Genomic DNA, 20395 nt, shown 5'->3' on the forward strand with positions numbered 1-20395 from the left:
TTCTTCCGATCGACTCAATCGACGAGAAAGGGGCAATCTTGAGAGTGTTCATAGGGAACCCTGGTCTTGAAATTTCGCCTCGATTTTGATCTTATTCTGCTGAATCAAACCATTAAAAATTTGATGCTAATAATTAACAAATTTAAATGAAAAAAAAGAGGAAGGTGTCACAAGGAGCATTATAAAAGAGTTTAATTTTTCAAAAATAAAAAATAAAATCTACTGCGTTTAATAGTTTCAGTAAATGAAATTCTGAGTGTTGCATGTTTCAAAATAATTTAGTAATAATTTTATTTCTAAATCTTATTTCTTTACTTATATTAATAAATTTTTTTTTATTTAATTTTTGTATAATAGGTTTTCATATTTTACTGGTATTTGGTAAAATTGTATATTTTATAATTGAACTTTTAAATTATGATTATATTTTTTTGTTTGACTACCGTGATTGTTAATGAAACGAGATTTTCAAAATACTTTCTTTAAGTCGCATTCAATAATGCCTTATGTATTTTAAATTACTTCTGATTACTTCTATATATTTCCATCTATTCATTCATGGCTGTCTATTATTAGGAAAACCAAAACGAATCAGTAGAGATTCACAAGTGCCTGCTGACGGACAACTTTTTAATTGCATTTCTCACGCGTGCTGCCTTTCGGGGTGTTGTTGTGTTACATTGTGTTAATGCGATCTGCAGCTGCGTTTCATACACAATATTAAATTCAACTCAAGTTCCGAATCGAGGACGCAACCGCGATCTGAACCGAATGACTTTTCGCGCATAGGTTTAATATATACGAAAGTAAATCACTCATGTTTGATAATGGGCTCCATTTCGCGAGTTAATCGACCCAGGTGAGTTACTTCTTCTGATTGCAATCGACCCATCGTGGCAAATCTTAATAGGGTTCTTTCCGAAATGGAATTAGCGGAATTCCTTCTTTTAGAAGAACTTCAATCTTATACTTATAACTGTTTTAATTCAAGCTTGTTGGTGTTAAAAGCTTAAAGTTAATTACATGAAAATTTAGTGGGAAAAATTCTTTAGTTATATAATTACACACAAACTAAAAATGTTTATTTAATTATTAAAATAGTTTCAATCATTTAATTCATTGAAAAAATTATATTTAATTTCATATTTTCGGAAATATTTTAATTTTTTGTTTTATAATATATGTTTTTTGAAACAACTGAAAAAAGAAATTTATTTACACTATGAATTCAAGAAAAAGATAATTTTACTATGCATTATTAATTTTGAAAGGAGCATTTTAGTTTCCGCGAATAAAAGAACCAATGACCAATGATGATGGAAGGAGAAAAGCGAAAGAGCTTTTTCGCCGCAATCATTTCGATGCAGTGAGTGGCTGAGTGGACCACAAAAAAAACACCGGTTTCCGTTTCGTTTGCCGCTCTGCTTGTCAGATTCACTTTTACGCGATTAAAAAACTGCTACATGCTCGGCCACAAGACGAAACCAGTGCGTTTGCTGTTGAGGTTTAAATTACTGTATGTATTTCATTTTAAGAATGAAAAATTGGTTAAAAATTACTAAAATGCATTTCAATTACTTTAAAAACGTTCATTTTAATAATATCAAATCAAAATACAGGCTTGTTGAAGGACAAAAAATTGTTTTTCGACCCTCTAAAGCTACAATATTTCATACACAATTTTTTTTCTCATTAATTTACTGTACGATGACTTTGATCAAAACAATTATACTACAGGACTAAATAAATTACACCAAATTGGATTTTTTTTCTTCTAAATTTCATTATAAAAAATTGAAGTAAATATTAAAAATGAATTAATTTTATGATATTAATGGTTTCGAAAATTTATCGATCGGTCAATTTTAAATTCAAAATTAATTATTAATTTGTATTTCTGCTATTCACATAATTCATAGAATTGAGGCACTAGAGTTTCCAAACCCAATTCTTGCCACTCGTGAACTTGGCAATGAATTTCGACTTTCGACCCAATTCCTCCTGCTGCTTCTTTCGTCCTCAATGCTGCCGACTTTTTGCAAGTCCTGATAATAATAATACAATTTCGCCTCGGTCGTGCCTCGAACACGACAAAGTGCATGTCTCGAATGAGCAAATAAATGGGAGCCGAGTCGGTGCCAAAAATGTGTCCTTACAACGGCTGCCTGCGTGTTTTGCGTGCCCGCGAATCGTGGGTGGGAAAAAAACTCTGGAATGAGGACTCACAATCAGTTTAGAGCATGACTTTAAGCATAATTTTATTGTTTAAAGCTAAAAAATAAAATACCAATTAGGTTTTTTTTGCGATTATTGCCTTTTCATGTATGCCGCAAACTTGCAATATAATTAATTTTGTTCAAAAGCCACAAAATAATAATTTTATAAAATATTCTTTTCTATTCTTTACTTTTCATGTTAATTAATTATTTATTAAAAATCAGATGCTACATTTTCACATGCATTATTTTTAAATATATTGCAAAAGAATATTTTTTTTTTATATAATAATACACTTCTTGATTTGCCGGAATAAAATGTTGAGTTAGGTCGTTCTCAGTAAAGCTCTGAGCAAAATCGCCGTGCGTAACTAATTGATGGCGAAAATGTGCCGGAAACATTGAGTACGCGAGTCGCAAAGCGATTAGGACGAATCTCGAGAGACCCGCGTAGGCCTGCACGCCACCTCTTGGAAATTGCTGAGCGCCTGGTAGCAATTTGCGCTGATCGTGAGCAAATCGCAGACGCAGTGGCAAACGGTGCACGGCGCACACACCTTTTATCAAATGCGCGTTCGCTCGCTCTCTACACAGCGCGTCGTTCTCATTCACTTTGGAAGTTTAAAAAAATAAAGTTATACTTTATCATCGGCTCACATTAGTTATAATTGATTCAGTAAATTTTAAGTGAAATTTAATTATTGCTCTAAATAGTATTAGCTTGTTGAAATTTGGAACTATAAGGTTTTCAGACTTTTTAACTTAATCAAAATGTATGTAAACTTTCCTCTTCATTTCACATTATTATTTTTTATATTTCAATAAAAGAATTTTATATACGGTTTAGTTTCCAATTCAAATTGTTTTCTGGAAATCAAATAAATGTTTTAAACTTCTCGTAATAATTTATTTATGTCAATATTAATTTAACCAATTTAACCCATCACTTCTTATTATCATGTTTATTTATGGTTTTGTTTGAGCTTCTGTGGCATTCAAATTTCTACAGTACTTACTTGGTTTTACAGCCTGCTAATTGACGAATTTTTTAAATTATAAGGTCAATTAATAATAAATATTCAGTTTTTTATTTTAATTAATTTAACGCGAAAAATTAATTACTAAGGAGAAATTCCATATTAAGGTATTTCAAACTTAGCATTTTAGAGAGCGTATGAAATTTTCAAATTAATGAGCATGTTTAGGCAAAATGATTAAAAATTCAATTAAATTAAAAAAATTAAACTTGCATTTACAACAGAGAACTTAAAATTTAAATAATAAAAGCAGCAGCAACAAAATACAAACCATGAAATAATATTAAAATTTTAAAAATAGATTCTTATATTTGTACTTGCTCCGTATGTTGGTTTGAAAAGAAATCAATATTTAATAATAAAAAATCCGCTGCATCTGCGCCTTTAATTGGATCAAAAAGAATCCCTTCAAGAACAAAGGAATAATTATATTTATTTATGCAAAACTGTTTCTTGCCATTAAAATGGTAATCGTCTTGCGGCCCCACGTCCGTATTATCAAAGAAAGAATCCACATAAAATTCAACCGGAAACGGCGAGCACAATGGAATCAAAAGTGTCTGATGCCGTGAGGTGTGTTGAATTAAATTGCGCGCGAAGTTAATGGCTTGCTTTTCGCACGCCTGTGTCTACAAGCTTGTTTGGCCACCAGTCAAACAGATTGCGTGACCGTGCAAGCAAATAGTGCGTTATGTGTTTTAAATTTTAGCGTAATTAGCAGCTTCCTTAATTGCTCAGCTATCTTGATGCTTATTAAACATTCATAAAATTGCTACTGTCAAAATTTTAAATTTTAAATCTTAAAAGAAATTAGTGCAGCTTCTTTTTTATCACAAATTCTTCACAAGAAAGGAAATAAAGAAATAATAATTAATTTTCGCTCTTGGTTAAATTCAATGGAACAAAAAAATTTTATTGTTTAATTAAATTAGTTTTGGTTGATTTGAAAATGTTTTTTTTTTTGTAATTTCTTGATTCATGTTCATTAGATGATTATTCACGACTGCGAGTCAATAAGAAAATAGTTCATGGATAAAAATTTGCAAAACTAATCATGTTTATTTACGCTCAGAGAGACATATTCAAATCAAGTCAAATATTTACAACAAAACGAGCCATTTATGGCAATTATTGTAAAAAATTTGGAAATTTTAACCACCATTGTTGTAAAGCAGTCCTGATTTGAATATGCAAATTCCATAATTATTCTGTTGAATTTTTTCCTCCAAAAATGGGAATGAATTAGGTTAGTGAAGCTTCCAATATTCTCACGTGGTCTTTCTCATCTTTATATTTCCTTTTCATCGCAATGCGGCTAATGTGTGAAAAACGCGACGGGACGCGGGCACGAGTGGGTATTCACCGCTTGTAATTAATTAATCGCAAACCGTACAGCGTGCATGTATGGATTTGTTCTCTCATTATGTTGCATTCGTATTTGCTGCGTCACTCAATCCCATACCCACCTGCTTCGGCCGTTGCATGACATTGATTCGAATTAATTCTGCTGACGAGGCTGTGAGAAATTTACTCTGACTAGGTATGCAACTTGCCGGACAGCTCAGACGTGTCGGTTGCCTATCCTCAGTTTTATATTTATTGTCCCATTCAACTTTCTTCTTAATTTTGCTTTTTTTGGTTTGAAATTCTAATTATTTTCAAAGGTTTTTTTTCTTATTTTTAAAATAAAATTGTCGATTTTTTTTAGATTTCTTTCATTTAAATAAATAAATAAGTCATTTATTAATAAATTATTTGGGGGAAGATGGTTGAAGACACTGGTGACTATTTTGGAATGGACTGGCGTCGTTCAGTTGGTAACCTCGTCACAAGGGTGGTTTTTCTGGGTTCAGTGCTTCCAGCCACCATAGGGGAGAGCGTGGACAGCGGCGGCAGCCTGCTGGGCGGCAATGCTGTTGGCGATGTCATGGGTGGCCGCGATATTATGGTACCTGAAATCGAAGAGTCATGAGTGGAGAACGGAGTGGGAGGTTTTGAGAAAAGAGAAGAGACAAGAGAGAAAGAGTGAATGCAGCCCTGCCCGCAGTCGGCGAAATTTCAATAAAAATAATTTTGAGAAAAATTTTCAGACTGCGGGCAAGGCGGGATAAGTGTGTATTTGCGACTTACGCGGAGACCTGTCCAGCTAGGGCACCCAGAAGTTGAGCCTGTTCATGGTGCTTGGCATGTTTACTTACAATTAGACTGCGCACAAAAGTGACAACTGAGATGGCAATGGCGATGAGCGAGCCGATGGCTGCCTTCTTTGCCAGCAGTCCCATGCCGATGTACGAAATCACCACCAGGGTGGCCACCTTCAAGATGAAACCAACAATCACCGGTAACAGGCTCTTAATGATCTTCTTGATCGCACGACCTGCAAGTTTTCATTAATTTAGAATTTAAAAAGAAAAAAACTGAAAAAGTTGATTAAGAAATTTTTAGGGTTTCTCCAGCAATGATTTTTAAGCCTGAATTCAAAAGAAGAAAAATTTCAAGATTGCAAAAATGAAATTAGCACTCTTAAGATGCAGGGGAGGTTAATTGAAAGTTAATATATTCCTGCAAAAGCATTCGAACTTAAGTTGTTCTCAATTGTCTAGAAGAATTTATTTGACTTATTCTTAATTTTGTAAATTTTTATTTAAATTTTTGAATGAAATTTCTATATTGTTGTTAAATTATGTTTTCTTTTGAATGAATAATAGAAATATTACTGGATAGTGCCTTTAAAATAATTAAATTTTACCTTCGCCATTGGTGACGGCGCGAACGGTTTCGTACAGTCTGGAAGCGACGGTGTCCACCTGCATGGAAAGTCGTCTCTCAGAAGCTGCCTCCTGCACTTTGTCGGCCACATACTGCTGAAGGACCTCCTGACGCTGCTCCAAGTCTCCCTTTTCGGCGCTGAGAACGGCCTCGGCGGCGACGTCTTCGGCCTTGCGAGCTCCTACGGCCGATTTCGGCTTCACAAGTTCCACCCCCTGGCTGAGAACGATGGTCTCCTGAGCCACTAGGTCTCGGACGTGCCTAAAGAGATAAATAAATTTGTTAGAAAAGTCTTGATATGAATAGTAAAACAAAAATGCAGCATGGAAGAATTTAAATAAATTAATTTGAAAATATAGAATAAAATTGATTTGCAATTTTTATGAAGTGTTCAAAAGAGGAAAGTTAAAAATTCTTACTATTTAAATAATTAAATACTGTTAATTTTCAACATGGTATATATGGAAACTGAGAACTTTAATTTTATTTTCATTTAGAATTGTGAACCACATTTTTTTTTTGAAAATTCCTATGACGCAAAAATGTAACGTAATATTGAGAAAAAAAATTTATTAATGCTGAAGTATTAAACTTTAATTTAATTGAAAATCGAGGGTTCAGATTTTTTTTTATAATTTTCCATTCTGCATCAAACTTTCTAATGGAATTAAAATACAGTTAATTTTAAAGAATTTTTATCAGCTCACAATAAAAACCAAATAAATCTAATGACTCGTATCATCCCACATATGAACTTCAATTTTATGCTTTTAACCGAATTAAGATTACTATGGAATTTAAATGAAATTATTTGTGTCCTACCTGTAAGCCTCCGACTGAAGACAAGCGACCGGCGACTTGGCTTCGAGACAAGCCTGGACGTCGGCGTTGGCGGCGGAGGCTGCCAGCAGCACTACCACGAGTGACCAGATCATGGCTGCAGTTGCTTGGAAAATAATGATCTGTCCAGCATAGTGTTGGCTTTTAAATGATCGACCCTTCTCCTAGGCTAGGTGGCTGGCGAAACTAGTCAGGACTACCCCAACGCGGATGGACGAGCCGCTTTTCCACGTTTAGCAAACTGGCCGGACCAGTTTTCTGCTGCATTTTGCACTCGCCGGTGTATAAAGGGGTCGCGATCCAGATAAATGGCAATGCGTGCCGCTGTTATTACACGTGTATATTTATTTGCACTCTCTTTTCAGTGCGTTTTTCTGCTTTGTAGGAAACCGCGGTCGTATTTCATTCCGAAATGGGATTGTTGCCGCCAATTATATATTCCTCTTTCGCCGACCGTTCGCGTGCTTTGTCAACAAGATGGTGATGGGTGCGGTAACGCTGCGTGACAGCGGACGCATTAATTAAATTGCTAATTAATCTAATTTAAAGTAAACAAGTTTTTTTCAATAAGGTTTGATCGGTCTATCTAAGTGATTGGAGACGCGAGAGACATTAATTCACACTTTATATAGGCAGTGATAACTAATAAATTAAATAATTAATGAGCTTAGCGAATAAATATAAAATTGAAATATTATAATCAAAGCATAAAAGCATTATCGGGGGAAATTATGTTCCTAGATAAAATAATGAAGGGTTTATTGAAATTAAATTGTCCCATTTTGTTTCTCAAGAAGCGATAGTTATTATTTGAGAATTTAAGTTAACTATGAACTCAACTTTGAATTATTCATATTGGAAGCAATTGGAAGTGTTGAACTAGCATATTAGTCATTCACTATTAAGTACGGGCTGAATTGGTGGAAATTTTGATGATTGATTTTTATATTTTTTTTGGCATAAGAATTTATTTGATTAAATGATATAATTTAATAGCCATTTATAAAAGAAAATTATACTTTAATTAACTTATATAATTTTTATATTTTAAACATTTTAAAAATATTTTCAATTTATTATATTTTCAAATATTTGCAAAAGAGAATTTCCGTTTTCCCCCATGCAAAATAATATTTCAGTAAGATTTATAGTATAAAATTTTTCTATTGTTTGTATTTTGTGATTGTTAAATTTGTTTGTAAATTTGTAAATTTGTAAAATTCTCAACTTTTCCCTCAATTATATTGAATTTATTAATGATATATCCCGTTATGGGCAGCAATTTCCGTTGTGATAGATCAATAAAAACAATTTTCAACTAAAATCAAGAAAAATTTAAAGAACCCCTCGTAATATGTATTGTACTTCATTGATATATGATGTGTATAAAGTACCTATAATAAAAAAACTGATGCTTCACATAAAAAAATCAATAATTTATTATATAATAAATACAATAAATTAACGTCACATCTCGTCTGATTCACATCGTGAGCAACAAAAGTAAAAGCAGCGCGTCGTCAGTCACGAGAGGCGCGAAAACGGTAATGTCTCTTTGTCCGTCGTCGAGAGGAACTTACTTGATCGTCATCGTCGTAAATTATCGTCACACAGTCCTGTCAGTCAGTTTTGGAAAAAGGAAGAACGCTTGAAAATTGGATTGAAGTGAAAAAGTTTGAAAGGAAGATTGATGATGATTATGGCTCGGAAAGTCACCAGTCTGCGTCCTTTTCGGTCAAAAGGTTAAAAAGGGCTTCACGCCGTCTTCTGCGCACTGTAGGCCAATTCGTGGGACGCGAGGTCGATCGCTCGGCGGTGGTAGTCGTGGTGGCCGCCGTGGCCGTGGACCTGCACCACTTCGTGTCCACCATCATCACCCTTGCTCAGGAGCTTCTTGAGGCCGACGATGGCGGAAAGCAGGAAGGCGAGGGAGCTGACGGTGAGGGCCTTCATGGCCAAAAGTCCCAGGGCGCCGAGAGCCATGGCCTTCATCATACCGGCCATCATCATGGCGATCATCATGGCACCACCGTCCTTCTTCTTGCCGCCTCCGAAACCACCGCCCTTACGAGCTGAAAAAAAAAATTATTTTTACTTTTTCACGCAGAGTTTAAAATCAAACTTAAAAACCAAATTATATATTTGATAAATTTTGTAAAATATTTGATTAATTTAAGTGAATTTGTAGGTTTTAAAGTCTGAAACTTTCATTAATAAGCTCCCTCAGCTATTTTTAAATTACTGCGGTTGAATAAGTTTGCAATTATTTCAATTTCTTTAATTGAATTTCTGATAATAAGTTTATTTTTCATAAATTTTGAAATAAAGTATTAAGTGATAATTATAAAGCGTGTTGAGTCATCACGTAAATATTTGAATTTACTTTAAAAAATAAATTGTGTTTTGAAATAATAAAAATAATAAATGGGCGCAAACCCTTTGAACTGACCCTCAGAAATGTCCTTGATGGCTCCATCGACGAAGTCATGAAGTCTGAGTCGCACCTCGTACCCTGAGGCGAACTTCCTAACACTGTTCAGCAGCGACGAGGACAAATCCCGGGCGTTTTCGGCGCCCTCGAGAGGCTCCTCCAACTTCTGGCCCTCGATTTTGACCAGCTCGACGCCGTCCCAGAGCCTTCGGATGGCCGGAACGGCTTCGTCGGCGTCGTTTGACAGTTGGGCGACGACGTTTCGGGCGACACAACCGACCGAGTCGGCGCCGGGCGGACACTCGGCGGGCAGGCAGGCGGCGCCGACGGCCAGGAGGACGAGGACGATGCAAGTGGAGGACGAATGCATTTCGGATACTGATGCTTTCGGCCTGTGGCGGAGGCGTTTTATACGCCGGTGGGCCGGACAATCACTTTGCAGGGGACAACACAAAAAGCAGCAGTACCGAAATGCACAAAATTCGTCAGTCGCTCTGCGGGAAATGGAGCGAGGATGAATTCAACTCGGCCGGAGACAAAGGGAATTAGGAGCAGAGACCGCGCGTCGCTGACGCTTTGTTCACTTTTCTTCCTCACTTTTCGGCGAAGTGTGTGTGTATCTAGACTTTTTTCGGACCTCCGCTTTGCATTCATCGATTCTCCATGCAATTAGAACCGGGGACGAGCGTGGAATTAGGTGACACAGTGAAACACATCTGACCGAAATGGCACTTTTGGGCTTTGTTTCCGCAAATTTGACTATTGTGCCTCGTGGCTAGTTCCGTGGGAATTGTTTTTGAAAACTTGGACATGCAATAAAAATTGCAGTTATTATATAGAAATGGGGGAAAACAAACGGTTAAAATAGTCTAAAAGCAAAGAATAAAAATAGGCGTTTAATCCTATTTTTAATATTTTCATTGGTTATAAAATAGGATCTAATTATAAATATTTAATTATCATATTATTGTTGCTTAAAACAATTTCAATTTTATTGAAAAACACAAGAAAATTATTAATTCGAAGCCTGTTATTTATGAAATAAAAAATAATTGTATTTTCCGAGAGATATTTATGTAAATATCTTGAATGGATGGTAAAGAAATAAAATTTTTACCTCAATTTAATACCGTTTTTTAAACCATTACCCTATTGTTAATTTTCATTCTCAATACTATATTTCAAGGATCTTCTTTCTGGAATAACAGCTTTAAAACTTTACATGCTGAAAAGAATAAGTTTGTAAACCAAAATACGGCAAAATTAATTTTTATTATAATAAAAGTTACGATTAGGTTCCCTGTCATAATTAAAGAGCAGTTTCATTGTTATCAAATTCCTTGATAAATAGTTAAAACTATTATAAAATTATATATTTCATAAAAAACCCTGCATGGATTAGTTCCACTTTTTTTTACTAATTTTTTTGTTTGTTACTTTTTAAGATTTTAAATTTCTGTTTTACGTTATTGTTTCTCCTTTGAAACATAATCATTTGAAAAATTATTTGTGAATTTTTAACTCCATCATTCAACCAAAAAGCTTACACTGATTAGCTCTGCCGCTCTTTCTATTATTTTCTAATCAGTCTGTTAACACAGTGAGCATCAGTTTCACACGATCATTAATCTGCTTTTTGCAGTCGTCGCTCTTGAACTTGAACTTTCTCTCGGCTGCAGCTACCCATGAACGGGGTTAAGCCGCTTGTTCTTGTTCGCCAAACACTCAAGTTATAAACTTGTTTTTGCATTATATTTCCCTAGTTTTACATAAAAAATAAACGCGCAAGGCGGTGTTCCAGATTAAAGCGAACAATATAATTTTTCGCGCACATAACTGGACGCGAATTAGGAAACGACCTTAGAGAAGAGCAGTAGCCGGCGGGCACACCTGTTTGCGTAACTCTGCGAGACGCCTGGTGTGTAACATAACTGATTTTTTTGATAAACTGTTACCATTACTCGAGGGCGGCCGCTGGCGAAATTGCTTTTTTATGTCCGAAAAATATGCGATAAATGAAGCTGCGGAGCACGCAAATAAAATTCTTCACGGGAGACTTCAATGACCGAAGAAATAAGAGATGAGAGAGTTTCATTAGCGCTCACAAATCACCAACTACCTTGATTTATATAACGTCATGTTATTCCCATTCAATTATTGCTTACTTAATAAGTGATCACTTGATCAGCCTTATTGCCACTGTTAAAATTTGCAGCATATTTAATCATCTTCTAAATTTATTTTCCAAATTGAAACTATAAAAAACGATATTATTGTAAACTAGATTTTTTTAAGAAGATTAACTGTTAAACTAATATAATTGAAGCATAATTCTGGTTAAAAAATGAAGTTATTTAATTTTAACAGTAATTTTGAAAAATTTTAACCTTTGCAAATTCACACAAAATAAAGACTGACTGCACAAATTAAAATTTTAATTAGAATAAGTCAATGACTGATTAAAGTTATCTTGATTGTGTTAATTGGGTATGAAGCAGGAATTAAAAAAGCGTTTCTTATCTTACAGCGAAGGAAATTTATTCATTTTTTCTTTCTTATTCGTAAAACGTGGAGCGGCTGTGTTTGTACTTGTACAGAAATATATGACGTTTTTTGATATTATTTGCGGTAAAGTCTGGAGTTTCCTCTTGTAAACGGCATTTTGATTATCGTCTCAGATAAGAAAACTGTGAAGGTAAATCAGAGTGAAAACAAAGCAATTAACAGGAGTCGTCAGAGCAGTAAGAATAAAAAAAGAAGTAAACACACAGAAATAGTTCGGGTCTGTTAAGAAAGCGTTAGTCGCGGCGTCGGTCGAGCAGAAGGAAGAATGGGAAGTCGGGCGTCCAGAGAGCAGTCATGGTCAGCAGGTGGGAGATGCAGAGCAGCAAGAGGCAGTGCGAAAGGAAGAGCGACAAAATGTCCAGTCTTGGCAGGTCGGCGTCGGTCAAAGAATGGCGGAGAGTCATTTTTGTTTTCGATTTTTAAAAATAAATTATACTCGTTTTGATTTTTCGCTTTGAAAAATAACTTAATTACAAACTAAGGCGAAATAAATTAGATTCTGGGAAATAAATTAAGGTTTGCGGGCAGGTGCGTGGGCACGGTAGGGCGAAACGTGGTCGGCACGTGCGTAGCCGGTGGAGGTGGCGGCGGCGGCGGCGCCGTAGCTGCTGCTTCCGGCCGAGTAGCTGTCGTGGTCGAGCACGTGGGGGTGCGACACGACCTCGTAGGTCACGGCGTGGGGCTGGGTCAGGTGGCGGATGCCGAGCAAGACGGCGGCGGCCAGGGCCAGCTTGGAAATGACCACGGCCTTGAAGACCAGGATGGCCAGGGCGATGAACTTGAGCACGGCGAAGATGGAAATCTTGGTGATGGCGGCGGCGCCCAACGCGTACAGAGTCTTGAATTTGTGCAGACGAGCTAAAAAAAAGATTGAAATAAATTAATAATTGCCCAATTAAGTGAGTACTTAATTAAAGATAAAAATTTAAAAAAACACACACTGACAATTGAATAAAGATTTATTGTTAAAAATTATTTTTTTTTTCAACCAATTTGAATTTAAGAAAATGCAAAAAAAAAATCAAAGACTTATTTTAATTATTACATGAAAACAGATAAATTGGTTTTAAATCTTTTACGAAAGCATTAAATTACATATACAGTGAAAATTTCTTAAAAGAGTTCAAATCTAAAATTGAATATTAATAGCTTTGTTTTAAAACTCACCAGTTTCGGCAGAACGGCCAGTGTCGGCAAGACGGACATTGATGTGTTCGGCATTCTTGTCGGTGGAAACAACAACGTCGGTTTCGGGGGCGATGGCCCAGTGGAGCTCGCGAGACTTGACAAAGTTGCGGACCTTGGTGGCCATAAGGGCCAGGGCGTCTTCAGATCCGATGTCACGGGGGCTGGAAAGCTCATAGATTTCGGGAACGGCCTCAGGGTTGCGAGTCAGGACAACATCCTCGGTCACCTCAATGGAGGCTTTCTTCATCAACTTGTTCATGTAAGCAATGACCTAAAGAATTGAAAACAAAAATGTTAATATTTATTTGATAATTTGTTAATTTTTTATTTTATAATTATTTTACACATGCAACCATTTATTTATTTTTTTTATCTTTTTTAAATTCTATTTTGAAATAAAAAATTAATAACAAAACAACATCAAATCACTACAAATTATTTAAAAAATAAAATTAAACTTATAGTTTATAACCAATCTTGATTTTAAGGAATGATTAATTTGTGGTTAAAATACCAAATCCTGGAGCTATGAAATGGAAGAGAATGTTTTGTAATATATATGATTATCTGCTACTTGAATTAAATGTGAAGATAAACGTAAATCAAATTAGTAACTTTAAGAAATCATATTAATCTTTTTTCTAAAAAAATGATTATTGGAAAATGACACCAACCTTGAGCTTGATGCAAGCGCTGGTTTCCTTCTGCTGGGCACAGGCAGTGTTGAGTTTTTCCAGGACCTCGAGTTCGAAGGTCTCGGCCACATCGTTCTGGGGTTTGGCGGCGGCCAAAGCGGCCAGCAGCACCACGACGGCGCACGTGCTCAGTCTCATTGCGTTTTGTTGCATCGGAAACGGCGCACCCGGGCTTTTATATAGACGGCCTCCGCGGGGGCAGGCCGAAATTCGCTCGCTTTGGAAGGAAAAAATTGGCCCGGCAGAATAAGAGAAGCAGTCAGACCGGTAGATCGAAGAAATTAAGGCCCGTTCGTCCTAGCTCTGGTTGGGTGTCGCCTCCCCGAATCTGGGGCCGGGCCATTAAAGAAGAAGTGCGTGCTCCTCCGAAAATTATAAGAAGCGGATCTCTTTCATGTGGTCGAGACACGTTCGATGATTTTGTGGAACGCATCATGTGCGGCCGGAAGTTTTGGTTGTGCAATAAAAGCCAATAAACGATTTTAATATCAACCGAAGCATTGGATTACCGCATCGGGTACTGAAGACGAATTGATTGATAAAGAGAGCAAAGAGGCATGATATTTTTAACTACTGGCTACCTCGTTTTATGACAGGACAGTTACGTTAGCGGATTGAGACTTGGCCAAATTTGTGTTCAATTATTTTTTTTATAACATCACTCAACTCTGAAAACCATTGATTGGTATTTTTATTTGAAACTGTTACTTAAATCAACAAGTTTATTTTTCCTTTAATTAAATTTGGTTATTTTATTTTCCATGATTATCAACAAATTCTTTAAGATTTTCAAATTTAATTTTGTTTTTAAATTATCATGCAGTCAAATTTAAGGCGTTGTTCCCTTTTTAAGAATTTAGAATTTGCATTATTTTGAATTATATTAAAGCTATACAGACACGTTGTTAGGGGGAGTTAAGACAGACCATTTTATTAATTAAGAGCCAGAACAATTATTCTTTCAGGAATCAGAAATTATAAATTTTATTATTTAATTTATAAACTTGAAACAATTAGATTAAATATAAAAAAAATAAATAATAGTTATATTATTTTTTTATTTAACGTAAATTCTTATCAAATACAAAATTGTATATACATGTTTTTTTCATTAATAGAACGGGATCCTAATACATTTATAGATGCACTTTGCTATTTTAAACTATCAAATGCTCATACTAATTTGCATAAATAATACTTTTTCGCTTAAGAGTCACATTTTTTTGTAAAGTGAACCAGAATAGCAACTAGAAACCTGTTAGTTTGAGCGCCTGTGAAATTAAAAACTAGAATGGTTGGGAAACATTTTTGACAGAGCAAGCGAACGCATTTCTTCGCAAAACCTGTTTTTGATAGACCATCTTTTATATTTTTATTATGGATCAGACGCGTCTAAAACAGTCCATGATTTGTAGCTTCCTGCATGTCGATCCTGTTCCATCTAATTTTAGTCTCATTAAAATAACGATGATTTTAGCCAAATAATAATTTTCACAGCAAACCATGACCGTAACTGTCTCAAAATTCCTCGAAAGTGGCACCAACTCTTCGGAATGGCCTATTTTTTTTTACCTACGACGTCACGAGCCGTGCCCTCCGAAAACTTCAATAAATCTAAAAAAAGGACGCAAAATGAGTGACGTGGGATAATTTTTTTTTGTCAACGTTGATTATTCTTCATATTATTCCCACAGGTATACAAATTGCGCCATCATACGCATGCGAGCGTGGCAAATTTTGCGCAAATTGGCTGAACTCGTTAAAAATTTGCGGCACGACCAGCTTGCTTTGTTCTTGGTGCACGTAATGCGATAATTGGCTCCAACTGGCCGCTACAAAACACACACTCCAATTCGAAAACCCAAACAAACAAACAAATTGCTCTCTCCATCTCAGTCCCGTTCCTTCGGCTTAAAAATCTCCCAGAGGTTTTGGTCGTGTGTGCGCGGCGTGCCGTAATTAATTAGGAAGCGGGGCACGGATTTTAGGTGACGAGTCTAATCGGCGGGCAGCGAAAAGATGCAGACCGATGGCATCGCGTTGAAAGTGGGTTTATGGATTACTCAATTTTTAGATCAACCTATTTGAAACTGTGGGAAAATATATTTATCCATCTATTTTCAAATTTTATGCATATTCTAAATGGAATACGAATTTGATTTTTTTTTTCATTTTATCAGAAAAAAAACATCAAAAAATGAATTTTTAAAAAAAGTTAGCACATAAATAAATTATAACTATATCGATAAGCCTTTCTGAAATTTTATTTGTGAAAAATAAATCAAGATTAGTTGGCTTAGTTCTGCGTCCATATTATGTAATGATTAATGATACAAAAAATATTCCATTCAAAATATAGCAAATAATATAAAAAATATACAAATTCATCCACCTATATTTAATTTGCTGCATTTTCGCCCCTTTAAATTGTTGATTTATTTTCAATTTGTTGATTTTTACCTCATTTAGTATGACAACATAAATGGTGTTTTGTTTCTGAGGGGTTTTAACAGAGGAAAAGTCCGATTACACGTGAACTCATTTAATTCTGATCAAGTCAAGTAAACTGAAAAATAAATTTAAAAACATACATTGGAATGCTTGGTTTTTCTAATTAAATATGAAGTATGACATTTTTGATGATTATTTTCGTTTTTTTTTTTTATTTAGATAAAATTATTAAAATCTGCGCCAATGAATAGTAACAGAATTTAATCGCAGTAAATAAATGTCACTTTTCAACTCTTTTTTGTTAGTAAAATGAAGGGATTATCTATTTTTTTGGTGAAAATTTTAAAATGCTTCACTTTTATCACTGATTGGCTCTCAAACCGCCCTCGCTGGCAACTTACACTCTTTCATTTTTTGCTCAACGTTGCCAGAACTGCACAAAAACGATCAACACGCGTCATACAACTGATTCGCTTAATTTGACTTTGACTATACCATTGAGTTTCTATCTTCACATCAGAAAGACAGTGCGCGGGTGTTGAGTAAAATGTTTATTGTGATCAGTTTGCAATTTTAAAGGCGAATTTTGTCTTGCATATCAGAAGATAAAAAATTCTGTTTTCCATTCCCAGGTCGATTCGGTTGCTAGGATGATGTGGAGAGCCCGGAAAATGCTGACTCGGCAACCCATGCAGAAAGTAAGTTTGATAATTATTGTTCAAATTTTGTTTGGGTACTTTTTATTTCTAAAATGATTATATTGAATTGCGTGTCATGAGTGATTAGCTCTGATTTGATGAATCAATGAATTGAAAGCTTTATAATTTTTTTCACCTATATAATCGCTTTGTGGTTGCTTTGAGGCATTTTGGCGAGCGAAAGTGTTTTTTTTTCTGATTCTCTGCTCGTCCCTTTTTCGTGTAGTTTGCACGATGCGTCGCGGTCGTGACCGTACAAATAATACAAATTTGCCTCGGCACGTTCCGTGATTTATGGATGCCAAAGCCGCAAGTCATCTCCGCTCTCTTTTTGCTGATATGTTTTTTTTTTTTTTTTTATTTAGAGAGATTGCAAATTGCAACTCTTGAAAGGCACTTCACTTTAAGAACGGCAAAACGGTGTCAAATATTATCGGTCAAAACAATAAAAAAAAATTATATTCTGTAATAATTAGTTTATTTCAGTCATAAATTGATCATCTGGTTTATTTCAAAATTGGGATGTTGTTAAAAAATCTTCAAAAGCAGGATCATTTTTAGAATTTAATAGATAGGTATTATTTTATTTCTTTTAAAATTTAAGCCCTTGAAAATATTTAATCATAATTTTTTTTCCAAATTTTAAACATATTCAAAACTATGCTACCGAATTATCTATTTGTATTTTGACAAAGGAGCCGCCTTGGAGGAAAAAATTAATCTCCGAGATAGGGGGTCACAGTAAAAACATGCTCGTAGAAAGTAGCAGTGATTCGTTGTCGGGGCCGTTTTATTTCTTTTTGTGCATTCGATCGTCGCAGCGGTGGAGGAATAAAGAAAGAGAGAGAATAACCAGCTCGGCAGGTTTTTTTGCAAAAGAAGAAATCACAGCGGAAATGCGAGCGGAATATCGAGTGACAGAGATCGAGCGGCCTAATTTTCATGGGAATGGCGACGAAGCAGAGGAAGATGTGTCAAAACAGGTGCTGCTTGATGAGAAATAAAAATTAAATTTGGCTCGGATTTGCACAAATATTTAAAATAAACCGTTTTTATTAAAATAATCCTGAAGCAAAATTTTTAAAATCTATATAATTAAATCATTTTTTTCTATTAGACACGTGCTCGGACGTCAGCAAAATAAGTGTGTCCCTAGGCGACTTTTTCATTGCTTTTATTAGCATTTTCGCTACATATTCGGGTGCTCTAAATTTTCGTCCGAGCAGATTCTGCTCAGCACTGTCCTAATTACACCGATTTCTTTCACTACCTATAGCCTCCGAGAAAACTACGCAGCATTTTTATGTTGACGAGATAATAAAATATTTCAATCTGGCCGACCTTTTTGGGAAATGTCAATTTAGGGTTATCGAAATTGAATATCAGACTTGTGGCGACACAACGACGGTGAACTAATCTGAGTCAAATGAATAACTATAACTGTTCATCTGGTATTAGGAAGGAGTCGCGCGGCATCCGAAATGACGGAGAGTGCAAACTGTACTTGGACCGACGCGTAATTTATGACTTCGACTCTGCCTAAACTCAGAGTGCGGGCATTAAAACATATATAGCGAAAATTAGAAATAGAATAGATCAACTCCGAATCAGAAATTTAAGTTTCATAATTGTGACATCTGATATTAATTCAGTTTAAATTAATAATACATTTGTGCTGATAATATTATATAATAAATGATTTTAATAAAATAATTTTTATGAACGAAAATTTAAAATAATAAATATTTTTTCTATCAAATTATAAAAATAGATCAATAAATGTATAAACAAAATAGAATTTAAGATAATTTAATATTAAAAAAAAAACATAAATAGTATAAATTTTTTTTTTATCAAAAGTTAAATTCTTAAAAAACAGATTTTTTTAAGAATTAACTTATGTTTTATCTACCTGAATTGCTTTTAGCTCTAAAAAGTAGTTGGAAGCTAATCAATTTCTCCAATTGTCGGCAATTATCCTACTGACACACTAGCTAGAAATTATAGAAAAACTCGTTCCCGAGCAGCAAAAGTTATTTTCATATTATGCGTACATTTGCGAGTTTGTGTTATGAATGGAGAATCTTATCTGGGTGATGATGGATGAGGAGTGTGTGTACTCGAAGGTGATAATTACACTTGCAAGTGCTCATTCCTCAACACCTGGTGTGCTGACTTGGTAAAAAATTGCCGGTGCTCATTAGATGCTCTAAAAGGACAGATTTTAAAATTTTTCAAGTAAGAATGGAGGACAAAAAATTAAACCAGTTTTAAAATATTCAACGGAATAACGTGGCTTGGTCGTGTCTTAAGGATTTATGAAGCTTTCCATCAAATTTTTTTCTGAAATGTTCGTAAAATTAAGTTTAAAACCGTTAATTTGAACAATTTTAAATATAAATTTTCACATTAAATGTGCTAAGATTTGATTTAAAAAATTTATCTTATATAGACTTTTTTTGCTACAGAAAATCAAATTAAGAATTGACCACAATTTTTGTAATTATTTACAAAATTTAAACTAAAATAAAAGTAAAATTCTATCATAGCAGATTTTTTTTTAAATAAAAATATTATATTTTGATTGAAACTACAAAAAAAAAGTGTAAAGAGAAAAGCAGAAAACTTTTATTCTCTTCAAGTTTTCACGTTTATGAGATTAAATTTATAGTTGTTTTTTAAACTTCAGAGCTAATTAGATCATAAATATTGGTTAAAAAAATAGATCGAAACGGAGAAGATTAGAAAATGAAAGCAGATATCAACTATCCTAATGATTTTATGCGTATTGATTGATGTCGATTGCATATTTTCTCGAGTGCACATTATGTCTGACTGGTTTGCACCCCTTTCGCCTTTGCACAAAGGGGTCGGCCTTGACCGCCACTCGAGATGAGCCGTGCAGATCAAAATGACCGGCCGACCCAGTTCTGCCTGCGGACGGTAATCCTTCTTTTCTTCCTCTCCTTTTCCTCGCAGCAGCAGCAGCTAACGGGATCACCGCATCAATGATGCTGCCGAGCATTCAAATAGCCACCGCTCACTCTCTAAAGAGTTAATTCACTCGGCTGACATTAACGCGCAATCATCGCAACTAATCGTACACTCCAAACTCAAAAAGTAACAAAATTATTTAAAAGTAGCGAATTTTCTTCTCCATGCAAAAATTGTAATTAATTTTTCCATAGCAACTTTTTTGCATTGCTTGCAAAATGTTTTCGCGTTCAAATTATTTCTCTGCCAGCCATCATCCCATCTTCTCTGCTTTGCATCACTTTGAGTGATAATTTACCTGTTTCGCTTGCTCGCGGGAGTGAAATTATATGGAGCCGACTGCTCCTGCCGGTCAATCGAGTTGAGATTGCACTTGGCGTGAATGGATTTGTTTGTACGCCGACCTACTTATTTGTTACACTTCTTATATTTTTTTTTCATCCACCAGTAAACATTGCTCGAGATTATTTATATATTTGAAGTATTTTTCATGGCTGCCACCAACAAAATA

The 20395-nt window shown here is 35.0% G+C and overlaps 2 protein-coding genes across 2 annotated transcripts; both read right to left on the reverse strand.

The window, feature by feature from the left end:
• Nucleotides 1-5015: 5015 nt before the first annotated feature.
• Nucleotides 5016-6957, reverse strand: LOC132192671 (uncharacterized). The gene is made up of 4 exons (XM_059612739.1): nucleotides 6845-6957; nucleotides 6003-6283; nucleotides 5384-5630; nucleotides 5016-5205 (listed from the first exon to the last, which is right to left on the reverse strand). The coding sequence occupies exons 1-4, from the start codon at nucleotides 6955-6957 to the stop codon at nucleotides 5103-5105; spliced, it is 744 nt and encodes a 247-aa protein (XP_059468722.1). The 3' UTR covers nucleotides 5016-5102.
• Nucleotides 6958-8312: 1355 nt separating this feature from the next.
• LOC132205725 (uncharacterized) lies at nucleotides 8313-13907 on the reverse strand. The gene is made up of 5 exons (XM_059634982.1): nucleotides 13721-13907; nucleotides 13026-13317; nucleotides 12379-12716; nucleotides 9312-9810; nucleotides 8313-8934 (listed from the first exon to the last, which is right to left on the reverse strand). Exons 1-5 carry the CDS (start codon nucleotides 13892-13894, stop codon nucleotides 8618-8620), a joined length of 1620 nt encoding a protein of 539 aa, XP_059490965.1. The 5' UTR covers nucleotides 13895-13907; the 3' UTR covers nucleotides 8313-8617.
• Nucleotides 13908-20395: the final 6488 nt, after the last annotated feature.

This window comes from Neocloeon triangulifer, unplaced genomic scaffold (genome assembly GCF_031216515.1).
Source record: "Neocloeon triangulifer isolate White Clay Creek 2 clone unplaced genomic scaffold, ASM3121651v1 ptg000003l, whole genome shotgun sequence".
Taxonomy (NCBI): domain Eukaryota; kingdom Metazoa; phylum Arthropoda; class Insecta; order Ephemeroptera; family Baetidae; genus Neocloeon; species Neocloeon triangulifer.